This window comes from Esox lucius, chromosome 13 (genome assembly GCF_011004845.1).
Source record: "Esox lucius isolate fEsoLuc1 chromosome 13, fEsoLuc1.pri, whole genome shotgun sequence".
NCBI lineage: Eukaryota > Metazoa > Chordata > Actinopteri > Esociformes > Esocidae > Esox > Esox lucius.
Window position 1 is genome coordinate 15013553 of NC_047581.1, and position 22732 is coordinate 15036284.

Consider the following 22732-nt stretch of genomic DNA (forward strand, 5'->3'; position numbering starts at 1 on the left):
TAGAAAAGGAAGGGATCTGAATACTTTCCCAGGGCACTGTATATCTATTCTAGTCTGCTCGCCACTTTCCTCTACTCCTACCCCTCTTTGCTTTATTTGGCCTCCCGCTGTAGTTGTCCTTCAACTTTACATTCTTCATTCCCCTTTTTCTGTACTTGTCCTTCACCTCTTCATTCCCCTCTCTGTTTACACGGTCTTTCCATACAGTGATTGCATCTGACAGCACTTATATAATAGGTTTACAGCCCCCAAGGGGATGGAATTACTAGTGTTCCTGACTATTCCCGTTAGCTCAGAATGTGGGTATTTAGCACTTTCCTTTATTGGTACATCTATTTACCGTTCCTTGGCTGGTTGGCTTGTAGCAGTGTCAAGTCCTCTGTACTGTGTCAGGAACATCTCAGAAGACTAGCAGTAGTTAAACTGTTCCCTGTGATGCTGCCACTGTCATCCCCCTCTGCGATGGTTCCTTCATCCTGAGAGAGGCCTTTCTATTCTAGGGCGTCAACACCATTATTTATTAATTGTCTGTTTCACAGCTACCTCACATTCCCTGGTGCTCTTCATGTAAGGCACAGTCAGACATGCCCTCCTCATTCTTCTCATCGTGGTGGCATCTAATAATACCCAGGATGCCCCAGTGGGACACGCTGCCAATCAGCATGAACTCACACAGTAACGGGTGCGATCCGTGTCCACAGAGGCAGGCCAGAGCTAAGCCCGCAAAGCAACCGGTCATGTACAAAACCTCCCTGTTCAACAGAAGAATATATGCGCCATGCCGTGCCACTGAAGGAGAAGGTTTGGGTTTTCTGAACGCTGCCAAAAGCCCTGACCAGGCTTGCCTGCAGACAATAAGGGCTCATCAAGACGGGCAGAAAGAGAGACGCCCAGAGAGTTTTTGGATCTGGATGTAGACTCTGCTGGAATATGTTTCTTTAAGCAGAGAGAGAGGGCGACGCAGCCTACAAGGAGAGATGCCAAGGTCTATGCTCCTGTATTCTGGGGACTTCTTTTTTTCTTCTCCCTTGTTTCTGAATGTGGCTTTTATTTAAATAAACGCCCACGGGTTCCCTTTTGCTCCGCGGTAGGGCTGTCGCAAATAGTGTACCACCACAAAACTGCCGCGGCTCAGTTATAAACAGATTCCCACTCTTGAAGGGGCATTTGGGAAGGGTCCATTATTTGCACTAAGGGAATAGTTCTGAGTAGTATTGATTGTGTTCATTTTAGGCTATAGGTCAAACGAAGTAATTTGTTTGATTTGATTTTGTTTACGGCTACACCCTGTCAATTGGTACGCTAGGCTAAAACAAACTGATCATTTAAGCATTATTGATTTTTATTAGGCTGTTGTTCCACTGACGGCCTAATTTGCACTTGCAATATGGTAGCATCCTCACAGCATTCTCATTGATTTGTATGTTAATTTGTTGATTTAGCCCTTTCGTTAATGTTTCTTATTTAAAATACCGGTGTCATAATAATAAAGACTGTGTTCCGGAGCAACTGAGCACAACCAGCATGATGAAAATTCAAATGCAATAACAGTGTACACAGACACAAACAGAGCACATACAGACCTGTGAAAAAGTCCAAAAGCATACAAATTCTCAAGCAGCAGTCAAAAATCAATATTAAAAAAGGTTCAGGATTTTCAGTCTTCGACATGTAAAACAGACAGGACAACCTACAATAGCACCTTCAAAATGCACATGTCAAACAGCCTCAATGAGGCAAAGCACCATCTCTAGCCTGAAGGCTTCACTTGAGTATTACTGTTCAGTGTGATCCTGCCGATTGGATTGACATTCGTATTCGCATTGTTCAATCAGAATTCAGATATGGTGAGTCCGGACAGTTCATAATGGTACAAACGCATGGTGCACTCAAATACTTGGCAACGACGACAGCTCAGTGAGGTTCATGATCTTTATTGACAGAATTCTAGAGTGATGGAGCGCTAATGTGATGAGTGTTGGCTGTCGAGAGACTGCTGTCACATGAGGTTAATGTAACACTTTTCGAAACAAGAGTAGACCTAAAAAAAAGTAATACAGGCATAAGAAAACTGGGTTATACCACAAACCGCAGTGTGTGTATGTGTATATTTGTATGTATACTGTGTGCATACAGGACATGGGGCAAAGGACAGTATTTGATGACTAACAGAAAAGTCACTGGTTAAAATCCCTGAACCAACAAATGAAATATATGATGTGTCCTTGAGCAAGACACCAAACTCAAATTGTTTTTATAAGCTGCTCTGGATATGTGTTTGCCAAAGAAATAAAATCAATAAACTGCCATCTTTTAAGACACACCAAATACCAAAATATGTCAAGCTAATTTGTATCCAACCTCCCTTGGCATTTCTAGCCAGAGCAGAGCAACGCTGACTAACACTCCCTACAGTGTGCTCATTTCACTAGAGGCACGGCCACCCATGTCTGCCCATCATACAAAATACACTAAATGTATTCTTAATTATGAATAATACAGAAAAGATCACCAAGAAAGCCAAAATGACTATATTTAAACCAAGCAGGTGTGGGTGTACAACCGTTGTTCCTTGAGCACTATGCTGATTAATACACTTCCAAAGAGGCCAGATGGTTGAGTATCAGTAGGAGCCATCATTCCTGCAGAGCCTTTTCAGAACCACTTCCCAGGCGTAACGCTGTGTTGATGAGCAGAAGAACCGTCCACTGTGTACACCACAGCTGAAGGGGACTGAACGCCACAACCTTCCACTAAGCCTGTGACCTAGAAACAGTAACTGGAACACACAGGGTGTCCCAAGCCCCAATCATGGGACTCACTCCCAGAGACAGCTAACATTCCACCCACATGGCCCAGCCACTAACCCTGCAGCAGCACTGGACCAGTTAGAGCAGACCGCTCAGCGCATGACTCGAAGTGGAGTAGAAAAGGAAATCTTCCCTATCGTTATCTGCTGCATAGCACCACCAGACCTACCTGCATGTAAGTCTACACAGCTTTACAGTAGGACACCTTTGGAGGGGATACAACGTAATACCATACAGAAATATACACAAAGACCAAACATTATTACCACCTGTCTAATTTACAAAGAACACTGTCTGACCGTGTGTTGGGCCTCTGTCTGCCCTGTGGCCCACTGCTCAGTAGCCTGTTGACTGATGTAAACTTGCTTTGCTGAAGCTTCGTTAAATAACCACTTAACCTCAGCCAGCCAGGACAAAGGTCATTACAGGAGAAAGCTGTCCCATCCAAATGAGCACTTTGAACAGACCAATCAGCAGACCAATTCAAGCAGGAGTCAAGTCAGTAATGAAACAGTAACCTTTGACATGCCACCATTACCCAGATGCTGAATTTCAGAGCCCCAAAATATAATTAGGATATGCACATTAACATCACTGAGAAGATTTCAAAAACATCCCGTGGTCAGGTAATGAAGACTGACCTTTGACATGTCCTCAGTCCCTCCCAGAGGAAGTTGAGGGCGGTGGGCTGAGAGCCTCATGAGAGACTCTGCCCCCATGTCTAGACGTGGGCGCTTAATCTCAGCATATTCCACCTCTGATTGGTTGTTTGGCTCGGGCAGGTAGATGTGTTCATAGCGGATGTGTTGCTCCTGACTTCTGTAGGGAGAAAGCACAGGGAGAGAACACAGGTTAAGAACTGTAGCAGGTCATTAAGCAGGAAAACCTTTGCCATGACAGCTCTGTGCTCAGTATTTTGTTTAAAGCAGTATATTGAAATGCAAGTTCACACATCAAGTTCAACGTTAATAGGTGGGGAAAAAAGCCCCCCATAGACATTAGGAGAGAGGAAATAAAACTCCCCATAGACATTAGGAGAGAGGAAATAAAACTCCCCATAGACATTAGGAGAGAGGAAATAAAACTCCCCATAGACATTAGGAGAGAGGAAATAAAACTCCCCATAGACATTAGGAGAGAGGAAATAAAACTCCCCATAGACATTAGGAGAGAGGAAATAAAACTCCCCATAGACATTAGGAGAGAGGAAATAAAACTCCCCATAGACATTAGGAGAGAGGAAATAAAACTCCCCATAGACATTAGGAGAGAGGAAATAAAACTCCCCATAGACATTAGGAGAGAGGAAATAAAACTCCCCATAGACATTAGGAGAGAGGAAATAAAACTCCCCATAGACATTAGGAGAGAGGAAATAAAACTCCCCATAGACATTAGGAGAGAGGAAATAAAACTCCCCATAGACATTAGGAGAGAGGAAATAAAACTCCCCATAGACATTAGGAGTCTGAAAAGAAAAGCCCTCCATGGATATTACAGGTTATATCTCTCTGAACTGTGCCTGGGAGACACTAGCTACCTCACAGGTCGATGTTTAAGACGTATGCCCAGGTTTAAGACACCCGCCCATTTCTCTGCATCATCAATTTAAATATGAAACGTGTAAGCACTTGAGAAAACAAACCCTATCCTTAACCCTAAATTAAACAGCTAATATGTTGACTCATTTTTACTTTAAAATGTAACATTTTACATGTACATGTTGATAGGCAGGTAGCAGACAGTCTCAACCAAAGTGGATCACACATTTCAGGTAACTGCTATGTTCAGGCACTAATTGAAAATGTTTCACCTTGTCAGCTTGGGACTCAATCTAGCTAACAGCTGCCTCCTGATAACAAACCAGTAAAATAGGGTATACTTTAGCGAGATCTTAGATTTGAATTTGATTAGCTGATTCAGGATAATGGACGGAGCTGCTATAACTTGGGTGGAGTTTCGTAAAACATTGGCCTGTGAGTGTGCATCCCTCCCAGGCACAGTTTGGGGCCCCTTTTTGTTCCCTTCTGCTCTTCAAAAACATTAGGGGTATCAAATAAAAAGCCCTCCTGGGACGTTAAAGGGTAGGTAAATAAAAGCTCTGACATTGTTGTCCTCTTATGTATTATATGATATATTCCAGTAATATTGAGTTATTCATGGTCATTGTGCTGAACAATGTTTTTTGTTAGAGATTTCTCCCTGTCACGCGGTCCCTAAGAGCTCCACCAGCTCCACCATAAAGTGGATGTGCTCCATCACTTGAGAAACAGCACTCTGCTACATGAAAGTGACAATCCATGAAACACTAAAAGCAGATAGTGGTCCTCGGGTGGTGGTCTCTGACAACATGACTGTAATGATGAACTAATCCATTGCTAACCCCAGCTGGCTGAGCGGTCTAAACAGAGGATACTGCATGAAAAACAAGCCCACTTGCTGCTCGATTCACTTAGGGCCTTTTGGTCCCATCCCAATTGACTGTATAGGCCTTGGCATTCCATTGAGGTCTGCACACAAATACAAGGCGAATGGAAAAAAGCTTCAGAGCAAAGATACCTTAAATATAACTTGTGCCTTTAGAGTGCCAATGAGCTCCAGACATTTCAAGCAGTGCCCATGACTCAGACGACACAGTAACACATTTATGTTACATATATTACTGGACTTCACTCAGACACGTTTAAACTGATTAAAGCCTTATAGGGCATTTACATTTGTTTCTGTTGAGCATTCGCATTGTCCAAGGGCCACCAGTCACTAGGCCACACACAGGCGCCAAAGACCATGTGACACCCCCGGCAGCCTCGTTCCCTCTACAGCACCACAGAACCAGAACTGAGTCGGGTGGCTTGGAATGCTAACAATTCCATTACCAAAGTCACGGTTGAAGGGGGGCTGGCCTCTAACAGGTTGTAAGGTTTAAGACCCATACACGCTATATGCCTTCATCAAACTGAAGGAATTCAAACACTAAGCATTTTTTTTCTGTGTGTGTTGAACCAGAGGTCCCACTGGTCAAGTGAGCCCTGACCAAAAAGGCAGCATACACAGTAAAACACTGGTCAAAACACAGCAAATAGAATGATCACGGTAACAGCTGAATTTGTACACGGATCAAGAAGTTTGCATCAATGTTTTGCTAAATTAAAGGCTTTGCATTTTCATTTCACTAGATGGAGGTTAATGTAATTTGTAAAGAAAGTCTCTCTATGAGGCCATGACTTTCTAAATCCTGCCCTGAATTTGTAGGTAAGCATATGGGTTGTGTGGTTTCTTTGAATGCCAGGACAAAGAAACATTTTGTCTTATAGGGTGCCAGCAGTACTATAACCACCAACCATCTCCCCAGTGACCAGACGGCAAGGAGGGATGACAGATTACTTACGTATTATGCAATGCTGAATCTGCATGTAAAAGGTGTCATAGGGTGGCAGGACTCAAATTAGTTACATAGGTTTACGTGCATGATCCTTAAACAGTGTTGCAATTAAAATCCTGTATTCTTCTGATGGTGCATAAAAGCCCTGCCCGCCCCCCAGTCTGTTTTCAGACACACATGTTCTCGGACATACATAGAGGCTTGGCACCTACGTAATCACATCATCAAGATCCGTGACACACACAGATACACACCTCCCTCATCTTTCTCACCCTCCCTCTCTTTTGCCCTCCGCAACATAATCTGATTCCCGGGGGAGGATTTGTCAGGAGTGTGCGCGCGTGTGCGTGCGTGCGTGTGTGTGTCAGCAGGGGAGGAGGGGACTACAACGGCTCGATTAGTCTGTCACTGGCTCAGGTCCCATTATGAGTACAGATGATGCGTGCCGATAGGGCGGTGTTATCCTGGAAGCACTATGCGTTTGTGTCTCTGCCAATCTCTCCACCACCGTCCCCCTGAGGAGCAGCTGCGCAGAAAGCAGGGGAGGTTGGGATAGAGAGCGGGCCAGGAGGAGGAGCTCCATGGCAGGGACAGAGATTAGGAATGAAAAGACAATACAGAGAAATAAAAATAAGATTAATAGGGCCCTGTAATTTCAGCAATGCAGAAAACGCAGCAGAATAGCAGAATTTTGTAATAAAAATGTAATCAACTGTAATATGGCTGAAATTGATTAAAAAAACTAATAAAATAGAAAACAGGCCAAATCTTTGTTTCAACCTAAAATATTTAATAATTGTCAGCAAAGTTGGCCTTTTTTTATATATATATATTTGTCCCTAACCCCAAAATTCAAAGCCAAGCAATACCCCAAGGAGCAGTATGAGTCAGGCCATACACTGTTTTGCCTATTCTGTCAACATACTATTGATTGGGCCTGTAAAAATACATGATAACCACAGTCTAAAGCCCATGTGAAGAAAAGCACTGTGTTAGCCAGAGCATGCCTCTTCAAATGACCAAGGAAAAGCACTGTGTGAGCCAGAGCATGCCTCTTCAAATGACCAAGGAAAAGCACTGTGTGAGCCAGAGCACACCTCTTCAAACAACCATTACAAGCACAAGAGCCTACATACAATTTTTTTTATTTGAATTATCGGAATGCGAATTATGCAATTTGTGGTATTCCAAACGATGAGCTATTGTAGTGAAATACAGCATTGCATAATGTAAGCAACAGTCTGCCTCGCCATCTATCGCTGTATCTAGCCTATATCGTGTCAATAATTTGCCTTGATAAAATGTGTTACATCATTGAAAATGTATTTCTTATTAAATTGTTTAAGTTTTATTCATTCACATTATTAGAAACTCTTTAAAATGATAAAATGAGCGTAAATCGTAAAACACTGAATTCAGAAAAACTTTAACCGAAAAAAACGGGCCCTAGATTACCCTTCTACTCAGCAAACTCAACATCTCCCAAAATAGGGAAGATGGCTTCTACATGACCTAATAACCTACAGTGAACAAAATATCACCTCAATTTGACTAATCTCAATGCATGTTTTAGCATGAAATGTTCCAATTGCATATCACCCTACCTTACTATTATAATAATGGTTTGGTTTTTAGTGTATGTTCAGCTATGTTTGCTTATAGTCAGGTTGTCTTTGGGTCTGACATCCTTCGCTCCTCTGTGTTTGGAGAATCTCATTTCTACACACACTGCTGTCACACCAACTACAGACAATTTGGTTTTCATTCCATTTTCAACCAGGGGTGAGATATATGATGTGATTATATGTGGATGATTGAGTGAAGACCATATTAGCTACAGAAAATTATAGCCATGTCCCACTATAGGTACATTTTAAGCAACAACCACCAGGCGAATACCAATCACATCGATTTGTGGCTTTGTTTAGCAAAAAGGATGAAGCAAATGGAAGATTATTATATTATAATGACTCATAATAAATCAAGCAAAACATCAACAGTTCAAGTATCAGATAACTAAAACCAGGTAAAATGGCCCACATCTTACCCTTAACAGAAGAAACACCAAAGGTGTTAAAATATTTTGTGAATATCTGGAGTTCACCAGATACTTCACATTTTACAAGGTTCTCATCTGTTATCTTGCCACCGGTACTGGTGGAAAGCGCATTCATAATACACATCTAGGTTCAGACGCGTCAGACAGGTTTATAATCAATAAGCGTTTTCAGCTAAATCAACAGGTTGCCCAATCACAGCATGGCCAAAGGTCTCATTTTGTTTTGAAGGAACGTCCATAAAAGGCAGAGGCTGACAAAACCTGGCGAACTTGTACAACCTCCGACACATGAAACACACAGCCGACAAGTCTACAATTGGGCACCTGCAGCGCTTTCGGCTACTAATGTATATAACTACAGAGAAAAAGACATGAAAAGTATACTGACTGAGAACACTGCTCTGTTTAGGGAATATAGCAAACAGGTCTTGAAAACAGTGTCAGTTTAGTGACCTGCAGGTTTGTTGGCAACAAAACACATCCATTTTCAGAAAATAGCTACAGTGATCGGCTAAATCTTAGAACTAATAGAATGTTCTGAAAATTCTGAGTTATTTATAGATGAAGCTGTGGACGCAAGGATGGAGACAATGGAGAAAAACAAGGAGGGTCAGGAGGCTGTGTCATCGTTTCTTGGACATCCTTATACATTTTGCTAGATAACCGTTGGTGCTATCAAAAACAGGAATAATTGGTTCATAAATCGAATGAAAACGAGTTATAATTGCCATTTTCAGTGGGGCAGGAAAATGTTGACAATAACTGTTGCTCAAGAGAAACACCAAACAAATGTACAATGATACCCAGTTATGAAATCAATAATTATCTGATTAACCCACTTACTTTAACATGTAAGCTGACTAAAAACACACTCTTATTCAGAGTTACAACCTGGGAACAATTAACTGCCTTTTTATGCAAACGCATTCATAGGAATCTACTACCATTTACTTGTGGATATAAATGTGCTCAGGAATATGCTCAGGAAGATATGCTTGTGGCCAAGTCACATACAAACATAACATCACTATTGTTTGCATAAAATATAACCCAGTATTTGAATTACTTGTTAAAGGTGTGCATATATCATGTCCTATATACAGCACGCCTGTTTCAGCAACTGTTTTGTAAACTCCAATTAACATTTGATAAGGCTGTTCTGCAAAAACCTCTTCCCAGTTATGAAACACGCTCACTTGACGGGCTAGTGCTAGAGATAGTGCAAGGGAATTGAGAGGTAAAAGTTATTTTAACTACTATGCCACCACTCTCAGAATGCAGAAGGCCTTAAAGTTAAAGGCTTGGTGCCAATAAAACAGTTCAAGTAACCATTAAGTGACCGCTTCACAGTAAATGTAATTGCTATTCCTAAAGTGTGATAAGTCAGTGAATTCTGGATATGTTTTTATTGCTGTGACACTGGTCTCAGTATGATTCTCCCTGTATGCATGTATGTATGTACGTACGTACATACGTACGTACGTACAGTATGTATGTATATATTAGGGCTGGGTATCGGCACTAATCTCCCAATTCACAAGGTCACAATTTGATTCAGATTCTATGTCGATATAGTAACAATACAAATATTGCTTATATGAGAGCTTCTCTTAGAATTAAGGCTATGAACTGCACTGGAAACCCTGTAGCTTGCATAACATAGAAGATTACTAAAGATTCATGTTAAATATGGAAGACCAGGCTCAAAACATGACATGGATTTGCTTTTTGCCAGACCGTGTAAGCGGAGCCAGCATAGAAGAGCGAATGTCACTCACCTCACAAGACCCGACTGACGACCCTCGTTAAATAGCGTAGTGGTTTGAGACGCGGACTACAGAACAACAGATCCCGCGTTCGCCTCCAATCACTGATAAACATATTATGCCTGGGGATGTGTTCAACACAGACAAAAGCTTTGCTGGCTACAACCTTCAGTAGCTACGTAATTGGAAGCCTAAATTAGAAAAGTTATGGTAGATATTAGGATTTGTTCAGGATAGACAAACACTTCGCTGGCTACACGATTCTCTCGTCTTCTCACTTGACAAAAAAGTCTGTTATCGTCACCTAACAGCAGGATATTAAGCAGGCAGCATTCACATTCTTTATAAAATGGCAATATAGTTAACCCAGTCTTCGAAAAAGAACAGACAAGAATAACATTGGAACGGACATTAAACATAAAATGTACAGACTAGATTGTTAACTATATTACCTTATATATTTCAATGACAGCTTTTATTTCGAAAAATTTAATCTGAGTTAGCGCTGCTAGCATAATATCCTACTACTCGAAATGGCCATCACTATCGTCACCTATATTGATAGATACTGTATCAATGACATTCACGAATGCATAGCATATGAACAGTCAGTGATATTAAAAGTCTGCTGCCGTTCATACCAATGACAAAAATTAATAGTGTCAGTCATTCGAGAGTCTTTTTTTTTTTTTTACTCCATGTTTTCATGTAAATGTGTGTATCCTCACAATCAATAAATTCATCATTGTACCCTGCATCCAATTATCAGTTATAAACATGTCTTTATAATTTCGCCTAGGTTGATCTATATTTCCCTCTCTGCAAATGTAAACAGCTGTTGGTCAGAGCACTTATCGGGAGAGCCACATAAGAAACCAACAATGTTGTAGAAATGTTACGCAAACCGTTCGAGTCAACGATATTGTTAAAGGAGACACTAAAATGTTGTTCAATTAGAACAAAATGCTACAGTAAAAGAAGGTTGCAGCATGCCTCACCTGACCAAGGAAGAATGCAATCGCTGGAAGTTTGAGAGCTCTCTGCAAAGCTATGTTTAATGCCAACGTGAAGCAGCTTCATCAATGCCATAACATGTACACTATCAAATTAGTAGCATCGCCCGTCACGATGGCTGGTTCTCTCTCTCTAACCTACCACTCATTTAAAAAGAGAAAACGCATAGATTCATAAAATCGATATCTGGATTTTAAGAATTGATTTCGGTTTGCCCAAATAAGAATCTGAATCAATCAAAAACTTTTCAATCAAGTCCTACTCTGATGTGCACCTGGCATCACAGAAAAAAACAGCATTGCAAGGAAAATATTTGATTAAACAGCCTCTTTTACTTTACATTGATTTCCCTGAACCTTTTGAATGGGCTTCAAAATGTTATCATATTCCTTAAAATGGGGTAAAATAAGATGCCTATATAATCCACCAGGGAATTATTCCTTCATTGTCATACTTCCAAAAGTTGCTGACAATCCACATCCTCTTTGAACAAGGAAGAAAAGAGTTTTGTGTAAACCCAGAGATACAACAGCAAGAAAACAATGCTGCCTGGCCAGGGTAGGTTCTTCAGAAACAGAGAGGTCCCAGAGTGGGACAGTCCGTAATCCTGTCTGTCTGAGGACAAGACAGCCTGCCACACAGCCAGGCCGCTATTTTTAATATTTTATTTTACTAGGATCCGCATCAGCTGCTCTTCCTGGGGTCCACACAAAACACATAAAAAAAATCATCAACACGTTAAACTACAAATTACACAGAAAAACAAGATTAAAAATACATATATTATGATGTTGGTCAGTGTGTTCCTGAAACAACCCTATGGTAATGTTGCCTAATTCACCTAACATCCTCTGGAGATCAGGCCCACACTCCATTAAGCCACAAACCAACATTTTAGTGGATTTCTATAAAGGAGCGCACAGGGAAGGGAACCCATTCAAACTGATAGGAAGAGAGCCAGTGCTGCTTTGACACCATATATGACTTGTATCCAGTTGCAGGTGACCTCATGGGAAAATAGCTTTTTTCTTCCATCAACTGCAGAAGAAAAAACTACTGCTCAAGGCCTATCCTCTTCTTACTATGCAACATTTATGGAATCCAAATGAATAATTCATAAGCACTCCACCAGACTCATCCTCAGAAAAAGCGTGACTATATAAAGGTAAGGTATGAGCCCAGAACCTCAAGCTGAGCAACATACAGTGCAATGCTGTGACTGACTAGGCTGTACTGATAAGGACTACAACTAAGCATGATTCATTCCCCTCCGGTTCAGAGGATTACTATAGAAAGACTTGAGTGATCCAATTGCATAAGGTTTGCAAAGGCATAGTGTAGAGGAGAGAGGGGGATAAAACATTCCCTCTCTGACTGCAAACATTTCAGAAATTCTGAAAACTGAACATGAGGCTTCGGTTCTGCATCAAGATTACTTTATTTGCCCTGCTGCTCTTCCAAACCAAAGAACTCTATGAAGATTAAACAAGCATGACAACAGCATTGAATTCATAAAAACATGATGACCAAAAGGGGAAAGGTTTTCCAGTGTTTCCCCTACTTCTTTCCCAACAGTGGGGGAGGGCTACGGGCCAACACACCAGCATCAAAGGATTTTTTTTGGGGGGGGATTTGCATTTGTTAACAGTGAATGGCGCAGCCCAATCACATCTTATTTTAAAGGGGAGGTCCTGCGGGTTAAAATGTTGTCCGACATTTAAAAATCTAAAAATATACATTTTGAGATATATGCCAGCATCTCTCCCAGCCATAGGAAACCAATGGGTGGAGCTTAGAGTTCCATAAGGGAAACATTTTCATGACTAGGGTGTTGATAGCAAAGCCCGCTGACCTGTCTTATCTTATTTAAAAGGGGTGGTCCTCCTGATTAAAATGATGCCCAACTTAATCTGAAAATATACATTTGGAAAAAAAACATAATCTGAAAATATACATTTGAGAGATCTGAGTGCAATACAGTATCGTCCACATGTATAGCATTTTTCCATAGGGAAACTTAGACAGGTTCAGTTTTCGAAAAGTAACCTGTATTTCTGAAATGGTGAAGGCTAATGTCAGATGTTATAGGACAATTCTGATTAGCAGTTTAGTAAGGATGTCCGTAAGCTTTGTGACATTGTAGAAACGTATATAGTACCTTCCAAATGAAGCCACTAAGTACTAACTAATGAGGCAATATGAATTCCATGTACAGTAGTGTGTTGCATTAGGGGTTTAAGAAATAATATATAATTTTGCTAGATGTAGCACACAACTTTACAAACACTCCTAGTATTTCCTACAGTACATTCATTGTGGCATTGAATAATTTTTCTGCAAAATGTATCCTTTGTACATTAGTGGGGGCATAGAAACTATAGTATGGTTGGATTTATAACACAATCCCCCTCCAAAGCTAATGAGCACAAGCAAATTAACAACAATAACATAAAAATAGGATTTTATTTGTATTAGATATGTTCCCTAAATAAACGTAATTAAGCTCTAACCATTTGACAGTGTGCTCCACCTTATAATTTTCTTTAACTTATGCCAAGTATTATTTAAATAGTAATTTTGTTTTGTTTATATTTTTCCCCACAGTTTTATCTTTGAAAATGTACACAATACACACTCAATACCGCATACCTTTATTTTGAAGGCAAAACACAAATTGTTGCTACCGAATTGCTAATGTTTCCAGCATGACGCTAATCTATTTTAGCTGACTGTAGCTATTGAGTTGTGACAGTCAGTTAGCTAGCTTACTTCTTACCTTGTGTTGTCGCTCAGATGATGGCTACAGTCTTTATATCAATGTCACAGCCATTTACTGACAGTTCAACACAAACGTGCGCATGCATAGACACAGCCCGTTACGTTTCTCTGACCTCACTCCAAGGCTTGATCCTCGGAGCAGTCTTGCTCTGCTCTGATGCTTGTGTGCTAGTAAAATGCATGCGAAGGAGAACTCCACTCAGCATGGGGGAAAAAAAATTTATTTCATAAAAATATGAAGTTTCTCCTATGGTGCGCATTACAATTTAGCAGCAGTGGGTCGCCGCTGTTATTACAATAACAGGGAAACACCGGTTTCCAGTAAGGTCTGACAGATCGAAGAAAGCCATGTGCTGAACGGCTTGAGGGGGGTTCTGACAGAGTAGCCAGTGCGTAATCATGTTTGGTCCAGCAGTGGCTCACTACATACCTCTCGTTCCCTGGCTGGAACTCGGACAGCAGGGAGGGCCGACGGCGGTGGGGCTGGGCCAGGTGGGAGCTGTATTCCCGAGAGTGAGGGTGGTAGTCCACCAGTCCCACCTCCTGAAACACACACACATACACCACAATGCATGAGGAGAGGACAGCAGAAGAACATGTCAGAGTACACGGTTGACCATCGCCATTTCCTCGTGTCCTCGCACTACCATCTACCTCCCTTTCTCTGGTCATCATTACTGTATCATGTTCTCGCCATTTACCTGGCTCATATACCATTTGTTCACACCAGTAGCCCACTAACGAAGTGGATACTAAGGGAGAGTGTGCTCTGAGTCAGGGTTAGGGTTGGGGGTGTTAACAAGCAGGTGCAGCGCTGGGGATCCAGGAGGGTAACATTTGGATTCCCTTATAATAGAGAGGCTCACTCCAACACAGGACATCACCCCACAAGATGAACCTGCCAGCTAGTTCTGGCCTCTTCTGGGAAGCCAGTCTCCCTTATGGCATGAGGCCATAATAGAGAAAACCTAAACATGACTCCCCCATGACATCATTAACTTTCAACTGAAACATCTCATAAGGGAGCATGTCCCTGGGCATCATGTCCACTGTGTAGGCTGGGAATGTTGCTGTTGGAAAACCCCAACTGCGGGCCTCTAGGGTCATGCTCCCTCCACCAGGGCAGGATAATTCTCTGTTGACAAATCAGAACTAGCCAATGGGAGTCAGGGTAACATCTACATATTACAGATCATTATACACAGAGCTTCTCATGTGAAAGCACTAAGTACCAGTGTTCCTGGCTCCAGTTAGTTTGGTCCGGGGCTTCCCAGGGCTCTTACCGTGTGTGCCCGTGCCAGCTGCAGTGGTAAACTGGAAGGGTTTGGCAGGTGGCGTGTGTCCACAGCCCTCCGGCCCTGAGGCACAGACTGGGGGATGGAGGACATGCTGGTGCAGCCGCTTCCTCTACAGACAGGAAGTGGGTGGAGCTGCAGAGCATGCACCGTACATCATGCGTTGGGTGCCGTAGACAGTGACCTACAAGGAGAAAATAATCCAATAAGTTACTTGTGACAGAGTACAGGACAGTTAAAAGAAAAGCAAAAGAAAGCAAATCTGAAGTTTGACACAAATATAAGCATTCTTCTGATTATAATCCTAGAATTATGTACAACGCTGTCCAACTAGCTCTTCTCTCTGGGTCTTTAGTTAAGATACTAATGTTTCAGTGGGTCCCAGTTACAAGTGTCAGCACCTCTCTCCAGCAGCTGTTTAGCCCTTCCACCATTTCTGATGGCGGGGACTCCAAGATATTGCACCTGCTTAGCCGGATGCATGGCTCTCTGGGCCTGCCTGCCTGCCTTCATACTGAATGGGCTTCTGTCCCTCTGACTAATATGGAGGTCTGGGAACAGCAAAATCTTTCCACCTTCACAGGACAGTTTTTGTTGTTGGTGCCATCTTTCTAGAAATATGCTTTGCATCTGCAAACTTTCTATTTGCACATTCAAATTCATCATACTCAATTAAGACAAGTGAGCCAGTTCCAGCGGTTGTCATACAAAACATAAGCTGCCACTTTATTTAACAGATACATTTGTACGACAGTTCCCTTTACTTCGCTACATTATCTGTACTCGTCACTCCGATAAATTAATTTGCCTCATCTGTCCTCAATATGTATTTTTTTCCAAAACTGTGCATGCTCTTTTTTGTCGTTCTTGAAATAATTTTTTACTCAAATGCAAAGCCTACAATCTGGATTAGACATTGACAGCTCTGTGGTGCAAGACACACTTAAAGACAGCTGAGAAAATCTGCCAAAAACTCTGTACACTTAAATTGGGAGACTGTGTAAAGAAATTTGCTGTAATTTCGAAATGGTTAATCTGATAAAAAATAAATAAAATACCCTTAAATTAAAGCAGACAGTCTGTACTTGGACGCCATCATAATGATATCTTTTCAAATGCAAATTGATGGAAAATAGAGCTAAAACAACCAGACTTGAGTCACCGACCAAATACTTGTGAACCATAACACCTAAGTATCATGATAATATTGTTGTGAGGTACCTGGCAATTCCCAGTCCAATCTGTTGTTTATGTTTGACATAACTTTAATTGTGCAAAAAGATCTCATAAAAACATGTTATCGTGGTTAGGGTGGCTCCAGATGCCAATGTCTAGACTTTTTAAATATGTCAAATACTTCATTTTATTATACACCAATCAGCCATAACTTTATGACCATTGACAGGTGGAGTGGATAACACTGATAATCTCATTATCATGGCACCTGTGTCAAGGGGAGGGATATATTAGGCATCAAGTGAACATTCTGTCCTCAAAGTTGATGTGTCAGAAGCAGGAAAGGTCTGAGCAACTTTGACTAGGGACAAATTGTGATGGCTAGACGACTGGGTCAGAGAATCTCCAAAACTGCAGCCCTTGTGGGGTGTTCCCAGTCTGCAGGGGTCAATACCTATCAAAAGTGGTCCAAGATAGAAAAAGTGGTGAACCAGCTTCAGGAATGGTTTGAGGAACACAATAATGGTTTCAAGGTCCAAATTCCCCAGATCTCAATCCAATCGAGCATCCCTGGGCTGTGCAGGACAAAAAAAGTCTGACCCCACCTCATTATTTACAGGACTTAAAGGGTCTGCTGCTGACGTCTTGGTGCCAGATACCACAGCACACCTTCAGAGGTCTAGTGGAGTTTTTTGCGGCAAATGTGGGACCTACACAATATTAGGCAGGGGGTCATAATGTTATGGCTGATCGGTGTATATCTCCAAACAAATGTTTTTAGTTTGATCATGTAGACATTTGGACACTGCATGCACACCTGTCACTTTATATCATGCTCATCTGCCAATCATATCATGCACACCTGTCACTTTTACATTGCACTACGGTTGTACAGTTGTATAGTTATTATTGATGCATGTTTTGTACAGTGTTATTATTGATAGTTCGTGTTATCATCTTATTTATATATTATAAATACTGTCTTTTCACTGCACTTTTGGGAATAGGAAAACCAAGCATTTCATTGCCATAACTTGTTATAGCAAATGACAAATAAACCTTTTGAACATGAATTTGAAGTGTGACAGGACGCCTATTTTATTAGTGTCGCACCAATGCCTCCTTGAGAACCAGCAGCAGAGCTGCAAAATTGGACATCCAGAACGCAGCTCAGGCCCAAGGTACAGAACCATGTGTCCATTCCCTCAACCAGAACAACATCCATTGGTCTATCATATTTAAATCAGCCTTGTGACATCATCCTTCTTAGCCAAAAGTACCATTCCAGCCAAGCATAGGTTGAATCTCAAATCCCATACTATGCATACTATATAGTATGCCAGACGATTAGTATGTCCCCCACAAACCATAGTACGTTGAAAAAGCATGCCAAAATTACCCGGATGGTCAATTATTTCCGTCAGATTTTTGAAGTATGCAATCATGCATGCTGTTTCAACCCAAAATGAAATAGCTTAGGCAGCATAAAGTTAGTCTTCAATCTCACTAGATTGGAAGTAAACTTTTCATAAAAGATGTTAGTCAATTTACCAAAATGCTTCAATTGTGTCTAGCCAAAATCTCAAATTTGGCATGAGGTTAATGCGCGACAAAATGCTCTACTGTTGAGACAATTTTATGACGAGGTAGTATGTCCCAAAGTCCCAATACTGGCATGCTAGTTTACTATATACTTAACAGTAGATAAATCACCCGCAAATTATGCACCTGTAGGACGTAGTATGTAGCATGCGATTTGAGATTCAGCCATATATTTTTCTATCCTCCAATTATCATGAAGTCCAATCGTGAAGTCCCACTACGCGTGTGACAGTTGAAGTTGGAGGCTCAGGTCCTCAAAGAACATCTGGACAAGCCTTTCTGTTTCTGATCACACTTGACAGTCAACCAGGACTGTTAGAATGCAGTGATCAGCATTCAAATTCACGGCCGCAATAACACAGCTGCATTTTTACACAAAGGGCATTATTATAGTGTTGAAACTAAAGTTTCCCAAAAATGAAAACCTCGGATTGTGCCTGCACTGAACCTTTAACATTAGGCCTACTCAAGCACCCTGAACAATGGGTTGATATACAACACCAAGACAATAATGTTTTGAATCCAATTAGGTTTAGGGACAGTTCTAGCTAATTGACATAATTTCATATATTTTACTGTTACGAAATTAAAATAATGCCTACTACAATACATACTAATGAAAGAAAATCAATTGTGAGGAAATCCCTTTTTGCTATAGAACACAGCAGCATAGCCTACAGAGCAAAGAATTGGTGAAGCAGTGAGTGGATTTTGTTTGATTTTAGAGCACACACTGAAGACAGAGGAAAATCACTTTCAGATTCAGCACATATACACACAGTGTGTGTGTGTGTGTGTGTGTGTGTGTGTGTGTGTGTGTGTGTGTGTGTGTGTGTACTCCTGTGACCTGAGATGCTAGCCAAAAGAGGCATTAGGACACTTGCCATTTCCCTGGGCCTCTGAGGAATGATGCCTCTGGTAGCTCAGGTTTCACCACTGCTCTTTGTGGGGTGCAGTCTTCATATGAAGGGGCGGTGAGAGTATGGCTGCCAGCAATAATAACCACATCATGTGATGCTACAGTGCCTTGGCTTCGAGCAACCACTGAGACCAGAGATCTCTCTCACTCACACACTCTCACTCTTTAACAGATACTAGAACTAAAGACAGTAACAGATCAGAAAACAGAACATAATTCCCAGTAAAACCGAAAGTGAAGTAATCATGAAACCCTGGTTTAATCTGCCTGAAATCTTTATATCAGTTCTTCATTTCAGTTTCCTCCTAGTTTATTAAATAAAAACCATACAGACTGAATAACATTCAGTAGGCTTTAATTACTAGTAGACAGAAATCAGGAATCAAAAGCACAAGCTAATTTGTTGTCGGAATCAGACGCCGGTATCATATGAACACACATACAGTGGTGCTCGAAGGTTTGTCAACCCTCCAGAAATGTATATTTCTGCATAATTTTGTCAACCCTTTATAATTTTATACTTCGGCATATTTACTGCATTAGACAGCGTACAAATTAGGGATGCACTGATACCGGGCACATGTACTTGTACTCGTAGAAATATGCAGATAACACACACAGATACCACAACATGGAAACACTAAGTGAAACTCAATGGTTGTGTCGCCTCCGGCCGCATAAGTACAGAATACAGAACTCAGATTGGTAGAGTGGGAAGACAGAGATGTCAGCAATGACAAGTAAGGCAGCAAGCTGCAAGCTCTGCTCTGTTAAATTGTCAAGAGAAAAGGAAAAACACTAATTTAACACAAGCAATTTGATCAAACATCTTCAGACAAAACACAGCACAGAGTACAAGGAGTATGTTAACGCTTGGAGTGCAGAACCACAACAATAGCTAAGTTTGCAGCAAACACTGGAGAAGCTAAATAAAATGTCCAGAGACAGCCCACAGGCAGAAAAAAAATGAAAGAGCAGAGGCTCTTCTTGAGTTCATTGCCCTTGATGACCAGCCATTGTCAGTTGCTGATAGTGGGATTTTGATGGTAATAGTATTTTTTATGGGAGAATACTGCCTTATTTATTAAAGCCGCACTAGTTAAGATTTTTTCAGTAAAAACAAGCAATTAGAGAATTTTGCAATTACTCATTGGTCAGAAAGCGGTTCCGCACTAATGCCCGATAGGAAATGAAGTTCAGAATCAAAAATAGATATACCTATTCCAAAAAGAAATGCTTAGGGTTCCTGGTTGTTAGCTATAGAGAGCTAGTTTAAGTCTTTTGCCTATTTGCAGATTTCTTAGTGTATTCTGTAGTAGACAAGGGAGAAATATTATAGCCATATATAGCCAACTCTCAAATCACATTCTATGAACTATGAGTACGTACTTCGTGGATAATTGGCTGTTTAGTAAGCTAGTATGCCAGTATTGGGAACGACTGACACACACACACACACACACACACACACAATAAAATTGTGTCTCAACAATAGATCATTTTGTCACACATTAACACCACGCCAAGTTTGAATATTTAGCTAGACACCATTAAGCATTGTGTTAAACTGACTAATGTTTATTATGAAGTTTAATTCCACCAAAAATAGAATCTATGAACTGTATGGCATTCGCCACTGGCCTTTTTAATAGCTTATTAGTCTGAAATAGGCCTATTAGTATCTTTCTACTTGAAAAAGTCATAAGAATTGAGACAAACCTTACACACAGACAAAGCAATTTCAGTTCATGGCACAACAATGTTTATTTTTCTTTCATTCGTGAATGACATTGATACAATAACAACATCAATATAGGTGACGATAACTGACCTTTTCATCAAGTGGAAAGACAAGAATTGTGGAAAAACCAGAACCCAGTCCGCAACATGTTTAGAGGACAAAGCTTTTATTTTTTTACTGAAAAAAATCCTACCTAGTACAGCTTTGAGTACTTCGTATCAGTACTCGGTATCGGCAAGTACCCAAATATGAGTAATCCTACTTGTACTCGGTCTGAAAAAAAGTGGTATCAGTGCATCCCTTGTACAAATGGAGGAAATTGAAGACCATGGTTACCCTCCCCAATGGCCGACCGACAAAGATAATGAAAATCTGTAAGATCACAAAAGAACCCAGGGTAACTTCTAAGCAACTAAAGGCCTCTCTCACATTGGCTAATGTCAATGTTCATAAGCCCACCATCAGGAGAACAATAACAACAATGATGAGCATTGGCAGGAATGCAAGGAGAAAGACACTCCTCTCCAAAAAGAACATTGCTGCCTGTCTACACTTTGTTCAAGATCACATGGACAAGCCAGAAGGCCATTGGAAAAATGGTTTGTGGACAGATGAGACTAAAATATAACTTTTTTGTTTAAATGAGAAGGGTTATGTTTGGCAAATGGAAAACACTGACTCCAAGCATAAGAACCTTATTCCATAATTGAAACATGGTGGTGGTAGTATCATGGTTTGGGCCTGTTTTGCGGCATCGGGGCTTGCCATCATTGATGGAACAGTGAATTCTGAATTATACCAGCAAATTATAAAAGGAAAATGTCAGGCCAATGGTCCGTGAACTGAATTTCATACAGCAAGACAATGACCCTAAGCAAACAAGTCGTTCTTCCAAAGAATGGTTAAGGAGCAAAAAGCTTACTTTAATCCAATCTCAATGTTGTGGAAGGAGCGGAAGCGAGCAGTTCATGTGATGAAACCCACCAAGCTGTTCTGTATGAAGGAATGGGCTAAAATTCCTCCAGGCCCATGTGTAGGACTGATCAACAGTTACCAGAAACATTTAGTTACAGTTATGGCTGCGCAAGGGGGTCACACCAAATACTGAAAGCAAAGGTTCACATACTTTGGTCACTCAAAGATATGTAATGTTGGATCATTTTCCTCAAATAAATGACCAAATATGATATTGTTGTCTAATTTGTTAAATGGGGTTCTCATTATCTACTACTAGGACTTAAATATTATATTTTGGGTCACATTTATGCAGGGTTCACAAACTTCCAAGAGGCACTGTAACAGGACTCCACAGTCTGAAATGACACTCGCATGCAACAAAAAATTGCTATTTGCAACATTTTTTTTTATATTTGCTCATGTGTGAGTGCCGATTTCAAGCCTAAAACTACAACTGACATACTGTTTCATACTACATCACGCAATTGAAACCAAACTTCTCAGACACCATCCCAGCTGCTCTAATGTCATGTAAGGCAGCTCGCAAAACAACTGCCAAGTAAATGCAGTTTTCACGTTCCGTGGCAAAATCTCAAATAAATCTCACGCATAAGAGGCTGCAGACTCCGAGCTACTATCTAATCAACCCATCATTGAAATGATCCAAGCCCTGGTTTGCCACTATATTGCCTCTAACGCAAAACCTAACACGATGTCTGGTCAATTACTTTTCAGCATGTTGTTTGCAATGTCTGGTCTATCCGCGTTTGATCATCCGCTGATAGGAGCTATTTGGCTTGCCTTTGCAAACAATAAACCTTACCTCAGCGCCGCAATGGAACCTGCCACATCACAAACATGAGGTAGAACATCTATTTGGATCGGTTTGTTTTATTTAAAACAGTAGCAGCAGTAGGTTACATCAAAAACCACACATTCCTCGTTTGCTAGAAGCAATGAATGGGCCACGTTTGCTATTAATAGAAATGTTCACTAAACAAACAACTTTCCCAACCTAGATTTATTCATTCTGGTGCAATTGAATTGGTCTGCCATTTCGTTTTGTATCTGACTATTTGCAATATTAGTTCATTAGAATCCTTGGAAGAATTTTGGGATGATGTAAAAGAGAATTTAAAAATGGAAGCCCTTGAGTTGTTTATTTACCCAGGTATACTGACAGAAAACATAGTGAAGTAATTTCTCTCGTATCATAACAACATAGAGGAAAGT

General features: G+C 40.9%; 1 protein-coding gene across 8 annotated transcripts in view; it reads right to left on the reverse strand.

Moving 5' to 3' along the window:
- Positions 1–22732, reverse strand: part of ncor2 (nuclear receptor corepressor 2) — a 123051-nt gene that overhangs the window by 71585 nt on the left and 28734 nt on the right. For all 8 annotated transcript variants that reach the window (XM_020052543.3, XM_020052542.3, XM_010895066.5 and 5 more), the window contains exons 2-4: positions 15093–15288; positions 14240–14352; positions 3452–3629 (exon numbers count right to left, since the gene is read on the reverse strand). In XM_020052543.3, coding sequence (XP_019908102.2) covers positions 3452–3629; positions 14240–14352; positions 15093–15197 — 396 coding nt within the window. In that variant the 5' untranslated portion in view covers positions 15198–15288. The remainder of the gene's footprint in view (positions 1–3451; positions 3630–14239; positions 14353–15092; positions 15289–22732) is intronic.